General features: G+C 36.7%; 2 protein-coding genes across 8 annotated transcripts in view; both read right to left on the bottom strand.

Moving 5' to 3' along the window:
* Positions 1-849: 849 nt before the first annotated feature.
* On the bottom strand, positions 850-9,170 carry LOC104591513 (lysine ketoglutarate reductase trans-splicing protein (DUF707)). 6 transcript variants are annotated; one of them, XM_088903986.1, is made up of 16 exons: positions 8,475-8,813; positions 8,312-8,381; positions 7,385-7,505; positions 7,150-7,261; positions 6,773-6,934; positions 4,200-4,304; positions 3,239-3,322; positions 3,027-3,142; positions 2,779-2,880; positions 2,393-2,506; positions 2,226-2,282; positions 1,764-1,830; positions 1,617-1,670; positions 1,450-1,524; positions 1,332-1,367; positions 850-1,186 (listed from the first exon to the last, which is right to left on the bottom strand). In XM_088903986.1, the coding sequence occupies exons 3-16, from the start codon at positions 7,411-7,413 to the stop codon at positions 1,073-1,075; spliced, it is 1,227 nt and encodes a 408-aa protein (XP_088760112.1). In that variant the 5' UTR covers positions 7,414-7,505; positions 8,312-8,381; positions 8,475-8,813; the 3' UTR covers positions 850-1,072. The 6 variants fall into 6 exon arrangements, with proteins under 6 accessions (XP_088760112.1, XP_010248668.1, XP_010248669.1 ...); XM_010250366.3 differs by lacking the exons at positions 8,312-8,381; positions 8,475-8,813 and adding an exon at positions 8,838-9,170; XM_010250367.3 differs by lacking the exons at positions 8,312-8,381; positions 8,475-8,813 and adding an exon at positions 8,822-9,137.
* A 4,035-nt stretch (positions 9,171-13,205) lies between these two features.
* Positions 13,206-22,360, bottom strand: part of CSK (chloroplast sensor kinase) — a 38,951-nt gene continuing 29,796 nt past the window's right edge. For both annotated transcript variants that reach the window (XM_010250370.3, XM_088904123.1), the window contains 5 exons: positions 20,920-20,988; positions 20,707-20,799; positions 17,853-18,070; positions 15,423-15,696; positions 13,206-13,934 (listed from right to left, as the gene is read on the bottom strand). In XM_010250370.3, the coding sequence (XP_010248672.1) occupies positions 13,689-13,934; positions 15,423-15,696; positions 17,853-18,070; positions 20,707-20,799; positions 20,920-20,988 (900 nt within the window). In that variant the 3' untranslated portion in view covers positions 13,206-13,688. The remainder of the gene's footprint in view (positions 13,935-15,422; positions 15,697-17,852; positions 18,071-20,706; positions 20,800-20,919; positions 20,989-22,360) is intronic.

Here is a 22,360-nt window from a genome sequence, read left to right as displayed (position 1 = left end):
CCACACGCGGCCTACATACACATCTCAGGCATCTTCCATACTTGTCATTGTTCCCACTACACGGCTCGGATGTGCTGTGGGGTACCGATGGAGAACATGTTATTTCGATTTTGACATTTCTCAAACCGATGCCAACCGCTTCGGATCAAATCAGTCTAGTTTAATTAATTTGGTCGGTTTATAAAATTTATGAACAGCCCTAAATTGATTCATCATTTCATCTTAACAGAATCTAGGATGAATCATATCGATTTCAGAACAGGAAGCATGACAAGTTGAACTTTAACCTCAACCACCTTTAGCCCCACTCCTTGGGATCCCCAACGTTTAAAACTTTAAATAGACCAAATTTGATGCAACAAAAGCAAGGTCAATGATTTAAGATGATGGTTCAAGATGATTTATCGATAACATGGGCATGGTGGATCTCATTGAAGGGTAGATCCAGGATTGCAGCTATTTATTTATATGGGATAAAAAACAGAAACATGATATATTTCTGATTCTTTTTTTTTTTTTCTGCCAATTAGAATTAGTACTTGGAAACCCACAAATCAGGAGGTTGTTAACCGTCCAACGTGGAGAAAATACAATGGATTTGTCTGTACAAGCACAATCTAGCAAAGTTTTCCCTTTTTTTTGGTGGCAAGGGGAAATTTTCCCTTTTTTTGTGTCAGAGACTGCACAACACGAATAGCCCTCCCCCCAGTAACCCATAAAAATGGATTGGAACTGGGAGATAAAAGGATCTATTTCATTCATCATTGCTTGTATGCAACTGAATTAATTCGTTGCACCAGCAGTAAGAATTCCAATTTCGAACACCACAGGAATAAACTCTTCTGGATATGAAATAAAAAATTATATATTATTAATAGAAGCCTACTCTAAACAAATATGGTAGGGGGTTCCTTTCTCTTCCTCCTGAATCAGTAAAATCCTAAGCAGAATGCATAATGGTACTTGGAGCTGTACACCCTCAGCTTATGTCTTCCTCTGGCCTTCATTTGGCTTATATCTTCCTTTCACTATCATTTACGGGTTGTCTTCTGTCACTCTCATTACTACTCACCTATCGGGTTGTTGAATTGGGAGGATCAATTCCCATTTCTTTGTAATATGCCTTCTCTGCATTCGCCATCCGGCCCTGAAACATTGTCCACTCTTTTCTACATCTTTCCCTCACCTGACACCAATGAATTGGTGGAAGAATTTCAAGTACAAAAAATGGATAAATCATTAATTCAAATGCCATGTGTGTGTGTCTGAGAGAGAGAGATTGTAGAACTAGAACTAGAACAAAATAAATTTGCTAATGATGTATTGCATACCCCTTCCCATGGTGCTTTCCCATTCTGTGCTTGCCCCTGTGAAAAGAAGCAGCTTAAGCTTTCTTTGTTTTCTTTCTTTTGCAAACTATATATGCATGGTGATTGATGGTTACTTTACCTGATTCCCAAGTGAGGGAACAGTCTGATGAACAATCCACTGAGCGTCTACCACTCCTATTTTCTCATGAGCAGGCTATTTCATAAAATCAAAAGAAAGCCAAAAAGAAGCTTAATAAATTAATGAGGAAAAATAATGCCTGGTAACAAATTGAATGCCACGCTCACCTCTACACATCTCCTCAAAGCAAAATCAAGCCCCCATCCATGTACCAAGTCATTCTGTAGTAATATACAACAAAAGGTGTTTAATAACTGGAGGGAACAATTGGGTCAATACCAATTGAATCAACAAAATACAAAATTGCTCCTTGCCTGTATCATATGCCAGACACAACGCCAAGCATCTCGAGAAAACACAGTTGCCATGATTTCAACAAATCTGCATGTAGAAATGGACAAACTAGGAATATTTATTTACAGTAGGAAAGAGTGACAGGGCCAGGGGTGAAAAGTAGAGGATAGATTTGCTGGGACAAGTTGTTCAGCAAGGACAGCTAGATACTCCATTCAAGGTGCAAGTTTGAGTCCAATAGCCCTTGCCACGTGGCACTTATGGCCATTTAGTTTAGAACTTGAAATCTAGCATAACTTCATTAATGGTCCAATATATGTTCGAATATAGTGTAGCATCTCCTTGAATGGTTGAATTTGGAAAGGTCAACTAGAGAACTCTAAATGATGTATTCAGATTTCAGAAAACCTTTAGATGATAATTTTGACATGACAACAAATGATAATAAAGGCAACAACAACAACAATAATGAGTGTCCATACGCTGCACATGGTGGCAAATGGGGGTTTGTGCACCAGCCTGGCTTCTCTTCCGTTTCTCTGGTAAAAATCGGGGAAGAAAAAGTTAAGTCAACAACAAACGAATTCATCTTGGCAAAAAAAGAAATTAGGGGAGAGGAGTAGATTGACAAGAGGATTTTTACTCTTACTTATGAACTTCACGATCACCCCTCCTCTTTGTCATCTGCCATGTTAACCCTTTGTTTGGCTCTAAACCAGGCTGTGAAATCTCCAAGCCATGCTTCCTCACCAGTTTTATATATCTGCAATTAGGGGGCAAAAGAATTCTTAAATTCCCAGGTGCATGGACTGCATTCTCAATAAGATTTAGCTAGCATGAAGGTCACCATAATAATCACATATATGGTCCAATAGTATTTTCAGTTTAGCATTGAGAATAGATGCTAACTAAAGAAAATATTATTTTAAAGATCCCACTGTTCTGTGTATTTGAATTGGACAGTCCCATGACAGTCACCATCACTTTAGATTTTTCATTCTCATTAAAACAAAGGGAACCATGTTAAAGACTTACTCTTCTGCATCAAAATGCTCAACTCCTAGGTCTTCATCCCAGATAAATATGTAGTCATATGGTGCCACAATATCAGGGTGCAAAAACCGTTTTGCATACCACCTTGGACCAAAAGATTTCAAAGCATTTAGATGATTTATGGAACAATAAGCGTCACATAAAGATACCAGCCACAAGTAAATCAGCAATCCACCACCAGGAACATAGAAATAGAAAGCTAGTAGTAGCAGTGATCCCTCAATCCTCACCATTTAGTTTGCTTCCTTGCACTAACATGGATAGCACGCCTTGACCACTCAAATTCTTCCCACTCACTAGTCCGGCCATCGTAGTGGAACAGCAGGATGGTGAAGTTATCTGAAAACTGCAGTAGCACACAATAAGTGACCAAGACAAACACCCACATCACATGAGTCAAAACATGCTCACACAGATATACACACAGAGACTCCTCACTGACCTTTTTAACTGCTGCATCAATATTATTCTTTTGTTCGTAACCAACAGTAAAGGTTACAAGATACTTCTGTCTGATGGTTAGGTCCTGTAAGTGTAAAAAACGATCAAAACCAATTGAAAAGAAACATGCTTCAAGGCATACGGATACATAGAACAAGAGCTTTTCTATCAATAAAAAAACTTCAAAATATCATTTTCTTTAATTCTTCAATTAATTTACATGCAATGGATCTTTTATTTTCTCAATTGTATAGACCTAATATTTTGCCTCACCTTCATCACTAAATATGTTTTAAAGGTGAATGAGGCAGAATAGCTATGGTTGATTATCTGAGTCTTTAATTCCACTGTTCCTAAGGCTCACAGAGAAGTCTTATTTTCTAGGCACACCGACCAGGATTTACTTCTTTCAGAATTTAAAAATGCATATTATTATATCTTAAGTTTCCCTTTTACTGTTTTATTCCATAGGTGCCCCCACTTGTTCAGGCAAGCACTTCACCTTGCACCTTAGGCTCTAAAAATCCTTGCACTTTAGTTGCAATTTTCACTTCTAAAACACTGGTTTCACACAAGCATGCCCCCCTCTTAATCATTCTTCTTTTAACCTTTTGCATAGAACTCACTATTGTATTTGCTATTCAACAACAATAAGGACACCAGAACACCAAAAAGAAATTATCCTTTAGCACACAATACTACATTGACTTGACTAAAAGGGGACAAGGACAAGCAGAGAACGTTGAGCACCAGAATATATTTTTTTCAACTACAGAAGCACTTGAAAAAGAACACCATACTTGTAGCAATGTAGATCAAGTACTCACAATTCACAAAAGAAGCCACAATACATACATTATCTTAATTATCAGACAAAAAAAAGACTACAGAATATGGAAAGAACAATAAAACTACAGATCACATTTATCTTTCACATTAAGATTCTGGTATGAAAAGCATACCTCACTAGGTTTCCCCCATAACCTTCGGAGATAGAAATCTGACTCAGAAGCAACAATTCCTGGGGGCAGTCTTTCTGCGCCTCGAGGATTTGTTGGAACCCATATCTGCATCAAAATCACAAGGAGTGCAATTAATATTAGCACAGCAATCGACTACAGTAACCTGCTGGCTTTTCTGAAGAAATTGCTATAAATAACTCAATATGTTTCTTTGCATACTTAAATATAATATACAGTGCATCTTTACAAAACTTTATAAGCTTAGTTTGCATTCCTCGAGTGCTCTGAAGAGGAACTTGACTATCAAATCAGATTGCTGTATGATAATGAACCATTAACCAGATATACAAAGCCATACCAGTAATGTTTTTAATATGCTGATTTTCCATCATAAAAAACATCAGTGCCTACAATTACCAATTGCCATCAAAACCTAAGAGAAAATCAGCCCCATAAACAGAAATAATTACTGTTAGCATCTCATAGAATAGTGCCTCTGCCTCCTATTTTTCTTTTTAAGAAAGCAACTATTTCATTAAGGAAAAAGAAAAGAAGAATCTCTTTAGTCATATCATAGTCTCCTCCCTCTCCCATCAAAATTAGGATGAACTTTGATGGATGCAGCTTTGGAAGTCCAGGCAATTCTGGAGTTGGAAGTGTTTTCAAGAACAGCAATGGACACAGCATTTTTTGGGCCCATTGATCAAGATGATTCAATAAGAACAAAGCTGAAGGCAATACAACAAGGGATGAGGCTGGATAAATCAGTAAAATATAGAAATCTGATGGTATAATTCAATTCACATGTTATACTTTTTATATGATGGGATTGACATTTTGGCTCATGATAGGTAGTGTCTAGTGTGGGACCTTGTAGACACAGACATGTAATTAGGGAGATAAAACAGCTGGCAAGGGAGTTGAATGTCATCTACCTGGATACCAAGATTGGCCAACTGTATATGGCTGGTGCTTTGGCAAGACAAGGGGCAAAGAGAACTCAATTGTATTGGGGATTGATTCCCCCGGGGAATTTGTAGATAACATAACTGTAGTGGGAGGGTAGCTGCTGTAGCCCAAACAATGGGGTTTTTAGACACATCTTTTATTTGTTATGCATCTATACTTATATATCATTCTTTAATCAAAGATAATAAAGCTCCATTCATTACCAATCAAAAAAAAAAGAAAGCAAGCAGTATGAATATATATATAAACAAGCTTTTCTTAGCAAGACCTCATTGATTTTTATCATTATTATGCTATTTCATCAGAGAGAAAAAGAATGTAATTAAAATAACATGCATTGCCTTACAAACCCATCCTCAGCGTCAAAAATCAAGGGAGGAAAAGAGATGTGTCTGTACAAAAGAACCTTTAGAACACCCTTCTTAGCTAAGCTATCAGCTTCAGCATTTAGATCTCTTAAACACCATTACAATGGAAAGACCTCAATATAGGAGCTATTTTTATTTCACTTCCACCATTAACTGTTCCAAACATATGTGCTACTTCTGCTGCTCTGCATCATTTCAAGGAGTTTCTATTTAGCATCAAAGAGAGGCAGATAGATAGGGTAGAGAAGTCCAGACAGTGTAGAGATTGATGGACTATGGAATGCAATACTAGCACACCAAAATGCACCCCATTATCAAACCTACCAGGACTCCAATAAGGCTTCTTGCATAAATTCATTATTCCCAACAGCTCTTAAACTACTGCAGTGTTCATCATCATCATCTAAGTCTTATCCTAACTATATGGCATTGATTCTACAAATTGTGCCACTGTACAGCAAGAGTCTGGGTGCCAAGTAAAATGACTTCAAGCTTGTCATCGTCTTCATTTTTTTTATCAATTCATCTTTCCTTCAATTTCTTCAGGAGATCTTCATTCCCATTATTGTCTATTGTGACTAGTGGTCTAGTTCCTACCAAGCTTCCAGGGTTAAATTTAATGCTGAAGATGATATGAGAAAATGAAAAATACCGGGTTCTAGAAACCTGGAGAAATAATTGTCTTGAGACAATAAACAAATATGAGAGATAGAAGGATCAAGGATTTGCTAGGGAAAACATGCAGCATTCCTGAAGCTATCCTTAGCATTCCAATAGTCATTGAAGAAGGGGAAAAAAAACAAGCAAATTGCACCATATGAGCCTACAGTAAATGAAGAAACTCTATTGGAGAAAAAAAAGATAAGGCACTACCATTGAATGTATGTAAAGCATATTTTTATGAAATTAGAGAAAAGTATTAAAAACCTAATTAGTAGCTCTTAACAGGTGGCATTTATAAAGTCCTTTTACCTGATAATAGACGGCTCAATCCCATATACTTTCCTACCTATAATTTCACATGTAATAATGCAAGTAGTTTTATCAATGTATAATGGAAAAAAGGTTAATTGACTCCAAAATTCTGTCATTCTGAAGAAAGGCATGGTTCACCAACAGTTGGAGCATGCACTTTAACAGTACTACAGTTTCAAGACATTGAAATTAAAGTATTATTTTTGGTGCATCATTTAAAATCAAATAACTTGCATTAAGATTATCTAAAAAAGAATGTACCTTGGATGTATCACTTAAGTTTTGAGCTTGAGATGAGCCGCTTCTGTTACTACTTACAGAAGTCCAGTCATGCTGAAATGATGTTTGAGTTGAAAGCCCAGAATTCTTATCGTCAAAGTAACTAAGATCAATGGAAGGGAGAATGCTGGATGGCAAGTTCAGCTGCCAAATTCAGACACATTTAACAAGTATTATCCCCCTTACTGAATAACATCAGCAAAGATGAATGAGGGGCTAGTAAAAAGAAATGAGAAGTCCACTAATTGATTAAGCATAAGATGAATAAAAGCCCAGACAGACACGTGTGGATGGGCACAAAAATAAATGAAAGAAAGATTGTAATAAGTAAGTTAGTTAATGAAATAAAGTTTGTTTACCCTAGTTAATGATATTGTCGGAAAGGATACTCCTATCAAGAATCCAAAAACAACCCCAACAAAAGTTGTGATAATAAGCCTCATACTCTCATTTGGTTTTCTTATAATCCCACTGCAACCAACAAGAGGTCAACATTCAGAAAATAAGATTTCCTTCACAGCTAAAAAATTAGGACTTCAAAATTTCCAAAATATGAACTATTTGTCATAAAGAAAGCAGTTAGAAGGTCTGAACCTGCGTCCAAGAGTTCCCATTTTACTCATGATCTTCTAATTCTATATCCACAACAAATAAAGCAACAACCTAGAAACTGTGAGCTGCTCCACATTGTTCAACAAGTCTGCAGTTGTCAATGCTTGAAAAACAAAGCACAGTCTGTCAACGAAAAAAAAAATGCAACAAAAAGGACAGGATCCGAAACAATCATAAATTAAGATAGTGACTGAAGCCAACTATGAAACATTGATAAGAGAAATAACATGTATCAGAACAAAAACAACAGTTCCTTTTGAACAGTTATGATACTATGATTTCAGAAATACAGAAGCCCAAAGATTGAAGGTATTTATCTAGGATTTTAGGGACTCAGAAACTAAAAGACAAGCACAGGTTAGGTCCACAAAGAAGCAACTACAACAGAAGTCATAAAGACATAGTGCATAAGATGGTACTAATGATTATTTATCTTCTGCCCATTCATAGCAAAAGAAACGGTTTCCCTACAGCCCTCCAGATAAGAACATCTAAAAGTACCTACAGAAAACATTCAAGACTCACTGGCTGAAACACTAAATATCTCAATGTGCTCTCCAAAACAACAAAGCCTCTTTATATGGGAAAAAACGAAACTTCTGAATTCAAACCAAACCATTCTCCGAATTCCATGACGTTGACTCTATAAACTCAATAGACAAGCAACCATGTGCTTGCATCCCACTTATAACTTCAAAACTAAATAAAGGAAACCCTCCCTCACCCCCAATTGCGTCCCTTAACAGCAGATGCTTGAGCAAGCAATCACGTGCCCTTTTTGACCAATAGTTACAAATGATTTAATACACGTATAACCCAGTTCCCAAAAAAACCAACTAAAACAAACAGCTAGTGTGCTACTTGCTTATAAAGAAAGATACTGAATACACGGAAGGATCAAGGATTTACCCCTCAAGTTAAGGAAACAAACACCATGCACCCTGATTATAAGCCACTTTTATTTTTATGAATATCATCTCTGGTTTCACAACAACAAGAATTACGGTTCTTACGTATAAAATCAAAAACTTGTGAAAAGAAAAGGCGGATCTAAGAAGGGAACGAATTATACCGATCACAGAGAACTGAGAAATCAGAACAGAACTAGGAATAAAACTTTCTTTTAATCGAACTAATACAAACTAGATACTAAAGTGGGAAAAAAAAAGGCAAAGTCATCATCATCATCATCATCATCTACTAAGACTCGTTTCACCATTCCGTTCTGTTCAGTTGTTCAGTGGAGAGAGATCCTGTTGTACGAAATCCTAACGCAGCAAAAGCTCTAATGACCATCTCTTAATACAATTTATGAAAAGAGAAAAACAACATTAAACGCGCCACGAATATAATAGAAGGAAGAAATGTCCAGCGGCGAGAAACCCTAAGAAAAGAAAAACAAGGAGGAAGATCACTCACTGAAGTGGATGGATACCTAATGCTGAAAATCACGAGAAACAACGATGATAAGAGTCTCCGAGAGTCGGAAAAAAGGTCCAGCAGCAGCAGCTCCAGTCCTTCCCAACACTCCAACTTGGTGATTAGTGATTAGTTTTGAAACACGAACAAAAGGCCAAAACACCAGGAAAAGGAAGAAGCAGGCTCCCTCCCGCTCCTTTTTATTTGCCGGAAAAAAGCAAAAATACAAAAGAATGAATAGTGGAATTTTACGAAAATAGAGGTGTGATTTTCTCGTGAACTTTTATAACAATGAGATAGTTTATCACGCCGAGAGAGAGAGAAAAGAGAAGAGAAGAGAAGAGAAAAAAAACGGTTTCGGCTTCATTTGCTGCCTTCAATTTTCAAATACTAGTTAGGGTAATCACCACCCCAACTTAGTACGTGTCAACCATTCCGACGTAATTCATTTGGGAGTTGGGACCCATTATCCGTTCATCGGTTCATGTTTAAAGTTAGGTTGGGCTTTTTTTATTAATTAAGAAAATGAAATTAAATTTGGGTTGGGCTTTTTTTCATGGGACCCATATGAGCCAGATCCTATGTAAGGTATTGAAACTTGAAAGCCTTTGTCTTTATAAATTAGAATATATTTAGATTTGACGTGTTTTCTCTTTTCTGGGACAGTTTTTATAATTATTTGTTTTGAACTTTGAAGGAGGTTGAGATTCTTATCCTTAGGGTTGTGGGTCAAATTTGGTTCAACTACAATCCGTTCCAACTTCCAAAGCATTATCAACCTGATCCAACCCGTATACCTGAACTCGACCAAGACTATATTGTTACATAAAGATATTTTAATGCTGCAATTTTGTTTTTCTTTTTTTTTTATTTTTTGGAAAAAGTTGCAATGTCAATAGATTTGATTTAATATGGATTCACTTCAACCAATGCTGGACTGAAACCCGAACCTGATAGTGTTCGGGTCAGAACGAATTTACCACTAAACCCAACCTATTGAGTACTGACGTCCCTACTTGCACACAGCTATTGAAAGAAATGGAGCCATTTTTTGGTATAGGAAGAAAAGGGACGAGGAGGAATTTCAAAAAAAAAAATATATCGTTAATAGATATTAATAACTTTTTTATCCCAATCAAAATTGAATATGTTACCCATTTTCTGACTAGTTAATATTTGAAGAAGTGTGTGTAGCGTTTGGCTTAGGTTTTCCGATAAAGTCTCATGTGTATGAAACACTATCCTGTTAATTTATGATTGGCTACATAGCATGCTGTTACCCATTTTCTTCTTATTTTGTTTGCAATTTTCATTTTATAGAAGTTTCTTGAGTGAATATTTTAATAAATTAACTTATTTCCTCACTCGATTTAACAAAAGATGGGGTTCTTTGTTGGAATCTGAAAGTTAGGGGGTGCTAATATGTATTTTACCAAAAAAATAAATAAATACATGACATCGCATCGCATCGCATCGCATCGCATGCAATTTTCATTGTATGAGTGTTAGTAGTAAGGGTCTCATCCCGAATCAGCCCCCCACAAAATTACCTCCACAACGTCCCACATCACATCTCTGTCGTGTATTAAAAACATTTTTTAATGATAGGTGTGACGGTGTGAGGGGCTCATTTGAAGTCTTCATACACCTCTTTGTTTTTCTTCTACCCCGCCCGAGATATCATTTCCAATTTTGTCTTATAGCCTTTTTATGAATCCCACCACATCTTTACCAAAAAATTGCATAATATCAGATTTCTTACACAGGTGAAGTCGAGTAACTGAGTTTTACAGAAGTCTTTGATACCCGTCACACAGTGATAGAAAAAAGGTTGAGAAAATCAAGTCACCTTAATTTTACTCGTACCCTCTCACCGTATGTGAGAGTTTTAAGTGAATTTATTGCTTTTGTCTCTCAGTGAATACTGAATAGTTATAAAGGACGAGGAATCTGCTAGGTGCGTGCTAGTTCTTTAATTAATGAATCTGAAGTTGAAATAATTATTGCATCAGTAATTGATCCGGCCAATTTCCCAGATGTTCTTTGCCACGTGGAAAGAAAATTCTCATCTGCCTGCAAGAAGAATCCAGTATGTAAAACACTAAAACTGGCTGAGGCTAGAGGCTTGAGGCTTGAGGCTTGAGGTGGTGCAAATGACGGTAAAGCTAAAACAATTTTTCTGGGCAGAGGGAGGGTATCAAGTATTAATTGACCGTACCAATGGTATTTGCAATACAACATAAGCTGCTGTGTTTGGTTGCAATTGATCGATCCAAAATCATGGTAGTGAAAATGATTTATTGTAAATTATGATTTATTTTTATTTCAAATTTTACTTTATTTTATTTGATTGCAATATAAATGAAATAAAATAAGACCTGAAGCCAAATAAAGTAAAACTTAAAATAAAATTAAACCAGAATTTGTATTGTTTTACTGGTGCAAATAAAATTGCACTGCAACCAATTAATGTTCAATTCAAGCAATATTAATAATCCTCAGCAAGACTTGAGTTCTCTGAAGAGTGAGTTAATGTTAAAACTTAGAAGTGAAGTGGAGAATTCAGAAATCCGAAAACATCATTACCGCAACTGAAACACACTGATATAATAAACTAGTCAGTGTCGGTCTGTCAATATTTATTGGAACGTGATCCAGAATTCCATGTACAGGAATAACAATCAAATACATATCGATATAAATTAGACATTTAAGCTCAGTTTGGAAAGAGTACAAATGTAAATATGTATTGTATAAATACATACAAAATAATATATTTAATACAGGGTTTTGCATCCTATATATTTGTATTTGTGCTCCTTTGCCAAACTGAGCCTTAAGTATCGTATCTGCAATAAACAAAGGGAAAGGTCAAATGTGCAAAAATAAAAGGCCATATAGTATCTTAAATCTTAAGTCTTAACCCGCTCCAGCCTCCTGCAGTTAGCTCCTTCAGTTCACATAAGTAGGCAACATGTATTATAAGGGACCTAAACCTTCGATAACAATTGAAGTGGCTGAATTAAATCACTTATTGCATTCTGCATGCATGTCTCATTAGTTTTGTAAACGTATACAACTTCACATTTCAACTGCAATATTAATGTATGCACCCAGTTCTAAGTGGCACCAAATTGAGCATTTGATAGAGCTCACCAGTTTTCAATTAAAATCCTTTACCACGTGGTTCTACTTCTATGTATAGTGCCAAACATGCTTCACTTAGTTATAACCTAATGACCAAATTGTAAAGTGGGAGTCTGGAAGAACGTAGGAGAGTTAAAACTAGAAAATCTTGTAATTTTCTGGTCTGTTTACACACACATGACACAGCCGTGAGGATTCCTAATACGATGCACAAGCTGGTAAGAGAGGGTTACAGGAAAATGTTTCAAGTGAATACCAACTAATAAGAAGACTATACAAGATGCTTTTGATATATAAAAAAAAAAACAAAAAAAAAAGTCATAAAATGTCGTATATTAAGATGTCAAATAAAGGACAATAAAATAGATATTATGTAATGACATTTTGAATGTAGTTTACTTTTATTATATTTCTTAATTCGGCAATGAAGCTCGGAAATATAAAAATGCAAATCATAAGAAGATTTCCAAAGCTGATTAACCTACCTAATCCTATACAAGGGTTTCACCTAGGGTTGAGCTGTGCCCAAGCCTAAAGCCCATGTTTAGGGTTGGGCCTAGGTTAACTCTAAACTTGTCCCGACCCACCCAAGTTGCATGCTTAACTTTATTATAGAGCTAAGTAAGGGTGCAACTTAAGCAGGTTGGGTTGAGTTTAGGGTCAACTTAGACCTAATCCGAAGACCTAGGCATTTGGCTCATTAGCTGGGGAGTGGGGACCAACTCAACCCGGGGTCAAAGCCCAGATTTACCAACCTAAACCCAGCCTAAGCCACACACACATACACAACCTGGACTTGATGAAATTAGAGTTGAGAAAGAATAGGAAACTAATGGAAATGGAGAATAAGCAAAACAACCTCACCTCTCTTGTTGAGGGTAGCCATTGGTGATGACTAGGTTTTGCTTTTATTTGCCTTTCTCCATTTCCACCTCAGCAGTAAGAGTGATCACTTCTGATCCATTTCAACTTAATTGGCTCACACCTTACAACGCCCACCCTAGTTTCATCCTGATTGTCCAACTTTTGGTGAGGAGCTCGGCATCATAGATATTGCCCTGGGTGAATGGTCTGCTGCCGGCTCCTAGGTTGACTCCGGAACCAACCACATTCCACCTCCAAGATCAACCTAGTCATAAAATCAATGTTGATTTGCTCTGCATCAAGTCAATGATTTCAAATTTCCAATGACTCCTTTCATTCCTAATCCTGCCTAATACAATATAAATGTTCAAGATAGCTAGATAAGGGACTTCATTGAAACCTGAATAGAAGAACGAACACTCCATGTTCGTGCTTTGTAATCTGTATTCTCACTCGTTACATTACAGTTACAAGCAAAATGAAGAGAAAAAAAATGAGAAAACAACGCCCCAACCCCAATACAAAATAAATAAACAAATGATGGACCATTGTTTATCCGTGCCTCCCCAGTGTGAGCGCAATTAAATATAACCTGAGCTTCTGATTAAAAACCTAATGAACTTGATCACCGACGGGGGATTTTAAATAACCCCCAAAACATATTATTTACATACAGGCTACACATCTAATCTTCAATTACATATATGGTTATATACATAAAACCCTAGGACTTAAATGAGTATTACCACCACCTGAATCTGCCAAACTTCATCATGGTGCCAGCTACCTACTCGACTATTCTTCTACTTGGCATTACCTCTTCCAATAGTTAACCTCAGTTTTTACGTCAAACTTCTTAAACTGAGACAATTGATCCAGATGCATCTGGAAGAGAAGGCAACCAGAGTTCCAGACGGGTTCCACCTGTTCCAAGGACTGCAGTTGGAGTACGGGGGGATATAACACGAACAACACACCCATAACTCTCCAGTACCTCACGAGCCACTGTCAACCCAGCAACAAAGTTCCAAGTCATGTTGTCTTCCACCATACCTTCAGATAGAAGGCCTGCCCCAAACGGTGTAAGTGAATGCATCTGTGTCTGCAAGAAAATGGACACAATCACACAAATATCCACTCAATTTTGATAAAATAAATCGGACAGATGTGTAAGGTAAAGTAAATGTGCAACTTTAAAAAATGAATAATAAGAAAGAGATAGACTGAGTAATTGCATATACACACCACAACAAAAAGCTAATGATCCTAGATTTAGAATTTAGAAATGTGTATCAATATTATATAGAGGAAAGAGGGAGGCCAAGAGTCTTCTCACCTCAAAATGCTCGTAGAAACCTCTCTCCTCTCATTCTCATACATGTGGTTATTTATTTTTGAAGTAAATTATTAAAAGTATACGTCTCAATAAAATCCCTCCCAAGTCTTAAACTTTCTCTAATAAAGCCTACCATTACTCTCTGTAATAATATTGTTCCCAAAACTCACTCTCTCTCAACAGTGAATATTGTAACATCTCCCCTCCCCCATTAAATCCATCACTTAGTCTCTTTGAACCTCTTTGGAATCTCTCTAATAAAGCAGGGGTATAAATGAGATGGATTGTGTTAGGTCAAGGCCAACCCTAAACATGGACCTTGGCCTGGATCTGAAATGATGTCAAAACCCAAATTTGCCAACTTAAACCTAACCAATTTACTATTCAATCCATGCATTGCATGGGTTTACTTTTCCTATGCCAGTCTAGAAAGCATCTGCTGCACCCTAGAGAATCCATATGTATGGTAGTATGGCTGTGATACACCAAATCAGAATCTCCAGCATAACAATCCACCCAATGTAGTTGGTCATCCAGATTAAATATAGACCTAATTGGATGACAACAACACTTAGGTTTAAAGTAGGGCTGCAACTTGGGTCAGGTCGGGTTGGAAATTTGTTAATCTTTCAATGAACCCAAATCCTAACCCAAGCCTGATGTAGTTGAAATTCTTCACATTGGGCAACCCAACTTGCAGCCCTAGTCTAAAGCCTTTCACTAGACCAAAAACATATATCTTATTGTACAAAGAACAAATAGATCATGCCATTAAGATCATCTAGTTGGGCTGTTTTGGGGTCAATCATCTAGTTGGGTTAATACATTGCCTATTCCCACTTGTGTGTCATGTGTATAGCAGAGGATGAAGACTGCTTATATCCATTTTCTGGGTGCAATAAATATTCATTCGGTGCTTAAATTAATAACAAATCAATTAAGTAGAAATTGCATGAGTTTCATGTCTCGTGATGAAACTAGGTGAGACTACCTACCTATTATTTTCACCAAAAAAAAAAGATAAAACCTACCCATTAGATATGAAAGTATGATACAATCCTTCAAGTCATAATTTAGACAAAGCATTCTAGCAATCCATTTGCAAATTGGAAAGGGGGAAAAAGTTATCACCATTTTTTGATAGTTAAAAAGAGTAATTTTTTGGGTAATAAATAAAAAAGAACAACTTTATTAAAGAAGAAAAGAAATGCAAATAGATAATAACATATCACCCATAAAAAAAAAAGTAATTACCATATAATGCATATCAGGCCCATCATCATCTATTACCACAAGGACACCACCAGCTGGTGCTCTAGTTGACATAATCTCAACCTTGCCCCCAACATGGGTTCGCAATAGTGCCCCCTCAATCAAATTGCTCAGTGCCTGGCGCAAAGCAGATTCCTCTACAGCAACATATAAAGACTGAGAGAGTTCGCTGAGTTCCACTTTGCGTTGCTGCTTATGAGCTAGAGGAACCACAGCTCCTACCAACTCTAGTAGTACATCAGAGATATTGCATGGTCTGCCTGACAGAAACAAAATGCATAAGCAAAAGGGAGTTTTCATATTAACAGGCAAAATAAAACAATGCATGGCTTATAAAAATTAGGGAAAATTACTTGCATTTCCCAATACTTTATAGAAACAGGTCCAAACTTCCCTCTGCTTTTCAGGAATGGGCTTAAACATCCATTATCACATGTTTTTTGCTTAGCATAAACTTCCTTCATGGGGTATCCATCACATGAACTGAATTTCATTACATGATTTTTATAAATTTTCATAAATCCAAAAATATACTGCTATTGCAAATTTAGATGTTACCAAAACTAAAATGCCATTATCACCTGGGAAAGTAAATAGTGAAATGTCACCACCTCCCATCCCCTCTTCTGTTAAGGTTTCCCTTTTGACCACATTGGTAAATAAAATATTGTTAGATTCAGACCAGAAAGATTACTATTTTTTTGTGACTGGGATGAACAATTTGATCATCTGGTTCAACTATTTGGCATTCAAATAAAAAATGTGAGAAAAATTAAAAATTTGAAAATGATTCTAGATTATCTTTTAAACCTATTTTACAGTGAAATAAGCTATTGGGTTCTGATTCCTGACTTTGGCAGTCCTACCGTTAAGTCCAGTCCAAGTCCAACAACATTCAGTGAATAAGATCTCTTTTGTTAAGTTGGCTAAAGTATAGTAAGGTGTACCCATATTTGGTACATAAGGATATTTTTTAAATTTAAATCACATAAAATCATCTTTTGTTATTTAGTGAGAAGGCTTTCTTGTCACTATAGATTTTTGCTTGTGTTTTAACAGAAATTCTGTAATAGGGGATGTTTAAGCATATTTCTGAAAAGCAGGGGAAATTTTGAAAAGGGAAAGTTTAGATACTTTTCCCTTAAAACCACAACCACTTTTTTGATGGGTAGATTTATGTTGGTGTGAAAATTTTAATAAATTCTCATGCAACATAATTCACTCAATCAAGTGGTTGAGTTTTTATTATTTTGGGTAAGGACCATTCAAGGAATTATCCGGATTGTTCCCCTTAATTACATCTCCACAAGAAAGTAGAGAACACCTTTTGATTCTGACTTAGAGAAATGAATGCATAGAACAAAGAAAAAAAAAAGAGAACAATAGAGTGTTTCGTAAAAAGAACGTTTCATTTGCATTTCTTTTGCATCAAGTGTACAAGAATGAGAAGAAAAAAGAAAATATAACTGAGAAACTCTACAACAATACATTTCTCGCTTTCTTTTCTTTTTTATGCAAAGAAGATTTCCTTCTCATTCCTTTCTTCACAATAAGCTGTAGTCAATCAAATGAAATCCTGACTGTAGAAAACCTTAATCCTTTGGATTTTGCATACAAGAAGGGAACCGTGGTCAATCAAACTGAATATTTGATTGTAGACGGTTTTTATCCCTCTTCTTCATTTTCATTTGAAGGGAACCATAATCAGCCCTTGAGAATTAAACTGTAGATGGCTTAATCCCTAACTTTGTCTTGAAAGAGGGACCATAATCAACCAAGTAGAAGCACCTGGTCATAGATGGTTTATTTCCTTTCTCCAAAGTAAAAACCAAAAAGAGAGAAAGAAGGTACATAGTAGAAGACATATATAGGAAGTATTTGCGGAGAGAACCTTCCTTTTCCTACCTGTAATAGTGAAACTTCTTTCCCTTCCCTATCTTCCCTTGAGCACTTATCTTTTCGTCTCTCTTTATCTTGGTTGTTCTTAAGAATCTCTTGAGACACAATTTTCTCCGAAGAGGGGAGCCTAGCTTCCCCTTAAGAAGCTTAAATAGGGAGTGGGGTATTTATGTAACTACCTCCTCCCCCTAGGTGAAGGACACCTGTCCCTCCCACTTAAAGAGAGGGAACTCCCATATGGGCCACTTTTTTATAGTTTTGGTGATTTGGCTAGCAGACTAGCCAACCCACTTATTTGGGTCATAATTTATTTAAATATTATTTGGATTTAAAAAAAAAATGCCTTCAACAATTTACAAGAACCTTGAGCACCATTGTTGACCAAAAAGAATTGACAGAAAAGTTGAGTATAAGGATGGCCTACCAAGTACCAACAGAATAGAGATAGGAAAATGAAGACAACTGAACTGAGACCAGTCCAAACCTGATGCTCCATGCAGGGAAAAATCATACCTGATATTGTGCTGTTGTAATGCTGCAAGAGCAAGAGGCGGCATAGGCATCTCCAAATCCTTTGCTGCAGAATTTAGAGGAAGTGTTGAACCTAATTCTTGTGCGTTAACACCGTGAGTTTCCTCAATGTTATTGGAAAATTGAGACCTCATTGATTCTGCATGCGTTGAGCTACGTATTTTCTTTAATGTTTCTTCATTATAATGCACTATGTTAGCCTGGAAAACATGCATAAACAGATACATTAGAATGGATCTTTTGGTAACAAAAGATAAGATGAGAAACATACTATGAATTTGAGCAACCACTATAAAAGGGCAAATCGAGTCTACCAATAATCTTAGCAAATAAGATGATTCTTTACTACTGTAGGGGATAATGAACAGGAGGGAGGGAGGGAGAACATAAAAAATTGAAAGATTATTTAGCAGCATTACAATACATTGTGAAATGAAGTACAGATAAGTACAAAGAGTACTTTCATAATCTTCCTTGGGAGCTTACACCAGCTACAGTCAAAGCAACCATGCACAAGCATTAATTTTTTACACGATGGACTACATGAAGAAACCTTGAATTTTGCGAATCCCTTGGAGGGGCAAAGGTTGAGAAAACTGCCTCTCCTCAAGGTGAAATTCCTCTTTCCCTCCCTTCCAACCATCACATTTGGGCTCCCAACCCTTCAGATGCCTTTGGAGCAAAAATCCTTCTTCCTCTCAACCACTACAAATCCTGGGGCAAGTGCTCTCATAAAGAAAAAGTTCTCTTAAATTTTCCACATAGAGCTTCCTCTTTCACATAGCTATTTGTAGAAAGATACTTATGAACAGGTACAAAGAAAGATATTTGTCGAAAAAGTTGTCTCCATTGTGTGTATTATGTTCCTTCACAATGGAGAATCAGCTACCCATTTACTCCATCCATCTGTGTGCATCTTTGCAAGATGTGCCTCATTATTGGAGAGGATAAAAGCCAGGGGTGAGAGTGGAAGTAAAACAACTACTAGTGCAATCATTTGGAATGTGTGGGAAAAAATAAAAAGAAGAATTTTTATAGAGGCTTCCTTTGAGGCACTGAGAGGCTTGACTTCTTTCAATCCTTGGCTCATGGATGTTGGACCAAAATGAACTTAGAAGGCATCTCAGCTGCTTGTCTAAGAAAAAAAAAATTACCTGAGATTCCTAGAGGCCCTACCAGGAGAGCTTCATTACTTCAGTTTGAGGATAGTTCCTAAGGGGAAAATGAGTCCAGCTAGGGTTGGAGGGATCATGCTTAAGCCAGACTCCAGAGAATCTCATTATTAGAATCCTTTCTGAAAAGGACGGATTCTGAGAATTTTCATCCTGAGAATCACTGTAGTCCTGTTTGGCACAGTCATCTGATTCTTGTTTCTCAGAAATAGAATCACGTTTGGCAGCAACCAATTTCTTTGAATCAATTATTTGATAGACAAAATGATGCAACAATCCGTCCTAGCTACAGCATCACCACCCTTGAGCAATTCAAGGACTTCAACTAAAAAAGTATTTAACTGCTACATTGCCATCCTAGCTACAGCATCACCATACACCATCCGTGAGCAAAAATCATTTTTTTTGGGATCAAGAGAAAACGAAACAATCAATTTATCGTTTTGTGGATGCATCTGTAACAGCCCCATGCACCAAAAATAAAATTTATTGGGATCAAGAGTTCCATACCTGTGAGTTGGGAGAGTGACCGGTGGAGAAAGAACGACTGAAAGGATTCTCAGACTGAGAAGAAAAGAGAAAAACGATGGAGAGAGTCGTTGCAACTTGCAATAAGATGTCGTATGAGGAAGATGATGTGGAGAAAACAAAACTGGTTGAAATATTACCTGAGATAGAATATGAGGAAGAGGATGTCGACGGCGCTGGAGAGGGATGGAGAGAGAGTCGTTGCAACTTGCAAGAAGATGCAAGGCAAAATGTGAAGAGAACGAGGGTTTTAGGTTGAAGATGTTTGCAATTACCATTGTACCCTCACTATCACGTGTGACTCTTGTCACACGCATCCGTTTTCTAAAGAAGGATGTCGTGAGAATGAATTTGACCAAGAATTCTCATTCGGATAATCCAATTTTTTTCATTCCAATGAATCGAGTTGGTGGAGGGCTTTTTTCATCCCATTTCGAATGAGAAACGAGGGTCGGGCAAAACCAAACACAATTCTCATTCTCAGAATCGTGAGAATCGCCAGAAACGATTCTGAGAAGTGATGCCAAACGGGGCCTTAGTGGCCACATGGGCAATGCAGACTCAACAGAAGCAAAAGTAAGGTCCTCCCAGTCGGTGCTCGAATCACCAAGCAAACTCGACTTCTTCCACTGATAATTGAAGGAGATTAAGTAAATGCAACAAAGCAGTGCCAAAGGATGCAAAGTAAACCGTGATGCTGAGCTAACTTCACAAATGAGATTCATAAGATCTTCAGCTCTTGGCTAACAGCACAGTTCAGATAAGAGGGATTTACAGAAAACTAAGTTCAATTAAAGTCTTAGCAAATTATAGGATGAAGAAGGTTTTTAGTATAGTGATAGCTCTATTCCCATATAATGTTTTTTTAGTGGGTGGTGGAACTGCAGGTCCATATTTTGTGAATCAGTTTGCATCCTTTGAAGTGCTTCAAATGCTTTGGATATAAAATGTACAATACATACCCATACTGTTTCTGTTGGAAAGTACTTAAAAAATAAATAAATAAACAAATAAACAGAGAGGAGAAAGAAGAACCTATAGTTCAATTGCTACTTTGCAGAAAGGCTTCCTTTTAGCAAGTTGTTTCATAGATTACCACAAAAAAATGGAAACAAGAAGTGAGAGAGAGATAGTGCCTTCGTAAGGTAGACAGCATCCTGAAGTTGCTGCAATGTATCTCGCATACGATCACCTTGTACCAGTATATCTTCAATGACATCATATGAGACCTACAAAACCATATTGATATCATTATATTCTAGAAATAGAAACATACAGAGACAAAGAAAATGCTGAAAAGGTAAACTCTGAATTCTCAAACAATCTCAGACAACTCATATCCCACAAACCTCACTTCTCTTCATATGAACAGATAACATTTTACTCAAAGTCCTTATGGTAGAAAGAGGTCCTCGAATCTGTTGGGGAGGAGGGGAGAGAGAGAGAGAGAAAAAAAAAATGAATAAGAGGAAATATTAAATATGCTACCATGTAAAATGCAATGCAAGAATTTCCAGGTACCACCAATGTTCTTAACCTGTCGTTGAACTGGCCGGTCAGACCAGTCAACCCATCACCTGGCCAAGATTCCAGGCCCATTATACTAAAAACCCAGCAATTTGCAAGAAATCATTGATTTCGGTCAAAACCTGTCAACCCAGATGGTTAAACCAGTGACCATTCAAATTATTCACGAGTCACGGTTGTTCAAATGATGAAGAAATATTGAATTAAAATATTTAAGTTATAATAATAACATGTAAAGAATATTTAAGGAGAGAGGATGACTGAGAAAGATAAGAGAGGAGATTGAGACATGAGAGAGAGAGAGAGAGATTTATTGGCAATGGTAACATCCATCCATGGCAACGGTGACGTCCAATAGAGGCAATAAGTCATCTCCCCCTTCCTCTTCCTTCTCTTTCTATCTTATAAAGACAGACACAAGGGTACTCACGTACTTTTGGACGAGGGCGGGTAAAGAAGTTAGTCCAAGAAAATAAATCTGACTAGCCACTTGGAATGTACATTAATAGAAGAGACTATAGAATTAGTAGACACAATGAAGAGAATGATTAATGTGCAAGAAACTAAATGGAAGGAGGGAGAAACTAAAGAAATTGATGGCTACAAGATACGTTTAAGAGAAGTAAATAATAGAAATGGAGAGTGATAATAGTAGAATCTAAAAATGAAATTGTAAATGTTAAAAGAATTGGAGATGGAACAATTTGAAGTAGACTTGTTTTATGTGAGAAAATCACTAACATAATTAATGCTTATGCAACTCAGGTGGGTTTAGGGGAAAAAAAACATTAAAAGACAATTTTGGGAAAACTTACAAAGATTAATCCAAGAAATTCCAAATGAAAGAAGATCTTTTATAAGAGGGGACCTAAATGAACATGTGGGGGAAAGAAGTGAGTATATAATATGGTGCATGGAAGATTTGGGTTTGGGAAGAGAAATGAAACAAAAGATACAATTTTAAAATTTGCAATAGCTTACGATATGGCAATAGTAAACACATATTTCAAAAAGAATGATGAACACTTAATAACGTTTAATAGTAGATCAAATATAAATCAAACGATGGGGTTTTTTGGAAGTTCAAGAGGTTTAAGGCAAGGTGACCCTCTCTCTCCCCTACTCTTCATTTGTGTCATGGAAATTTTATCTCTCTTTAGCAAGAAGGCTGCTGAGAATGGGCTTTGGAAGGGCTTTGCAATTGCTCTGGGGAAAGAAAAAGTCAATATTCTTCAATTTGTTGATGACACCTTATGCTTTGTT

This window comes from Nelumbo nucifera, chromosome 4, assembly GCF_055504915.1.
Source record: "Nelumbo nucifera cultivar China Antique chromosome 4, China Antique-T2T, whole genome shotgun sequence".
Taxonomy (NCBI): Eukaryota; Viridiplantae; Streptophyta; class Magnoliopsida; order Proteales; family Nelumbonaceae; genus Nelumbo; species Nelumbo nucifera.
The sequence above is the reverse complement of the archived record's forward strand: the minus strand, read 5'-3'. Positions and strand labels throughout refer to the sequence as shown.

What these genes read in the sequence shown, in the direction of transcription:
- LOC104591513 (XM_010250366.3), bottom strand. Translation starts at nt 7,413, where the DNA reads ATGAGTAAAATGGGAACTCTTGGACGCAG. An exon ending in ACTTAAGTGATACATCCAAG is followed by an intron (nt 4,305 to 6,772) that starts GTACATTCTTTT and finishes ATTTTGATGCAG; the next exon opens with ATATGGGTTCCAACAAATCC. An exon ending in GGTGATCGTGAAGTTCATAA is followed by an intron (nt 2,283 to 2,392) that starts GTAAGAGTAAAA and finishes GATTTTTACCAG; the next exon opens with AGAAACGGAAGAGAAGCCAG.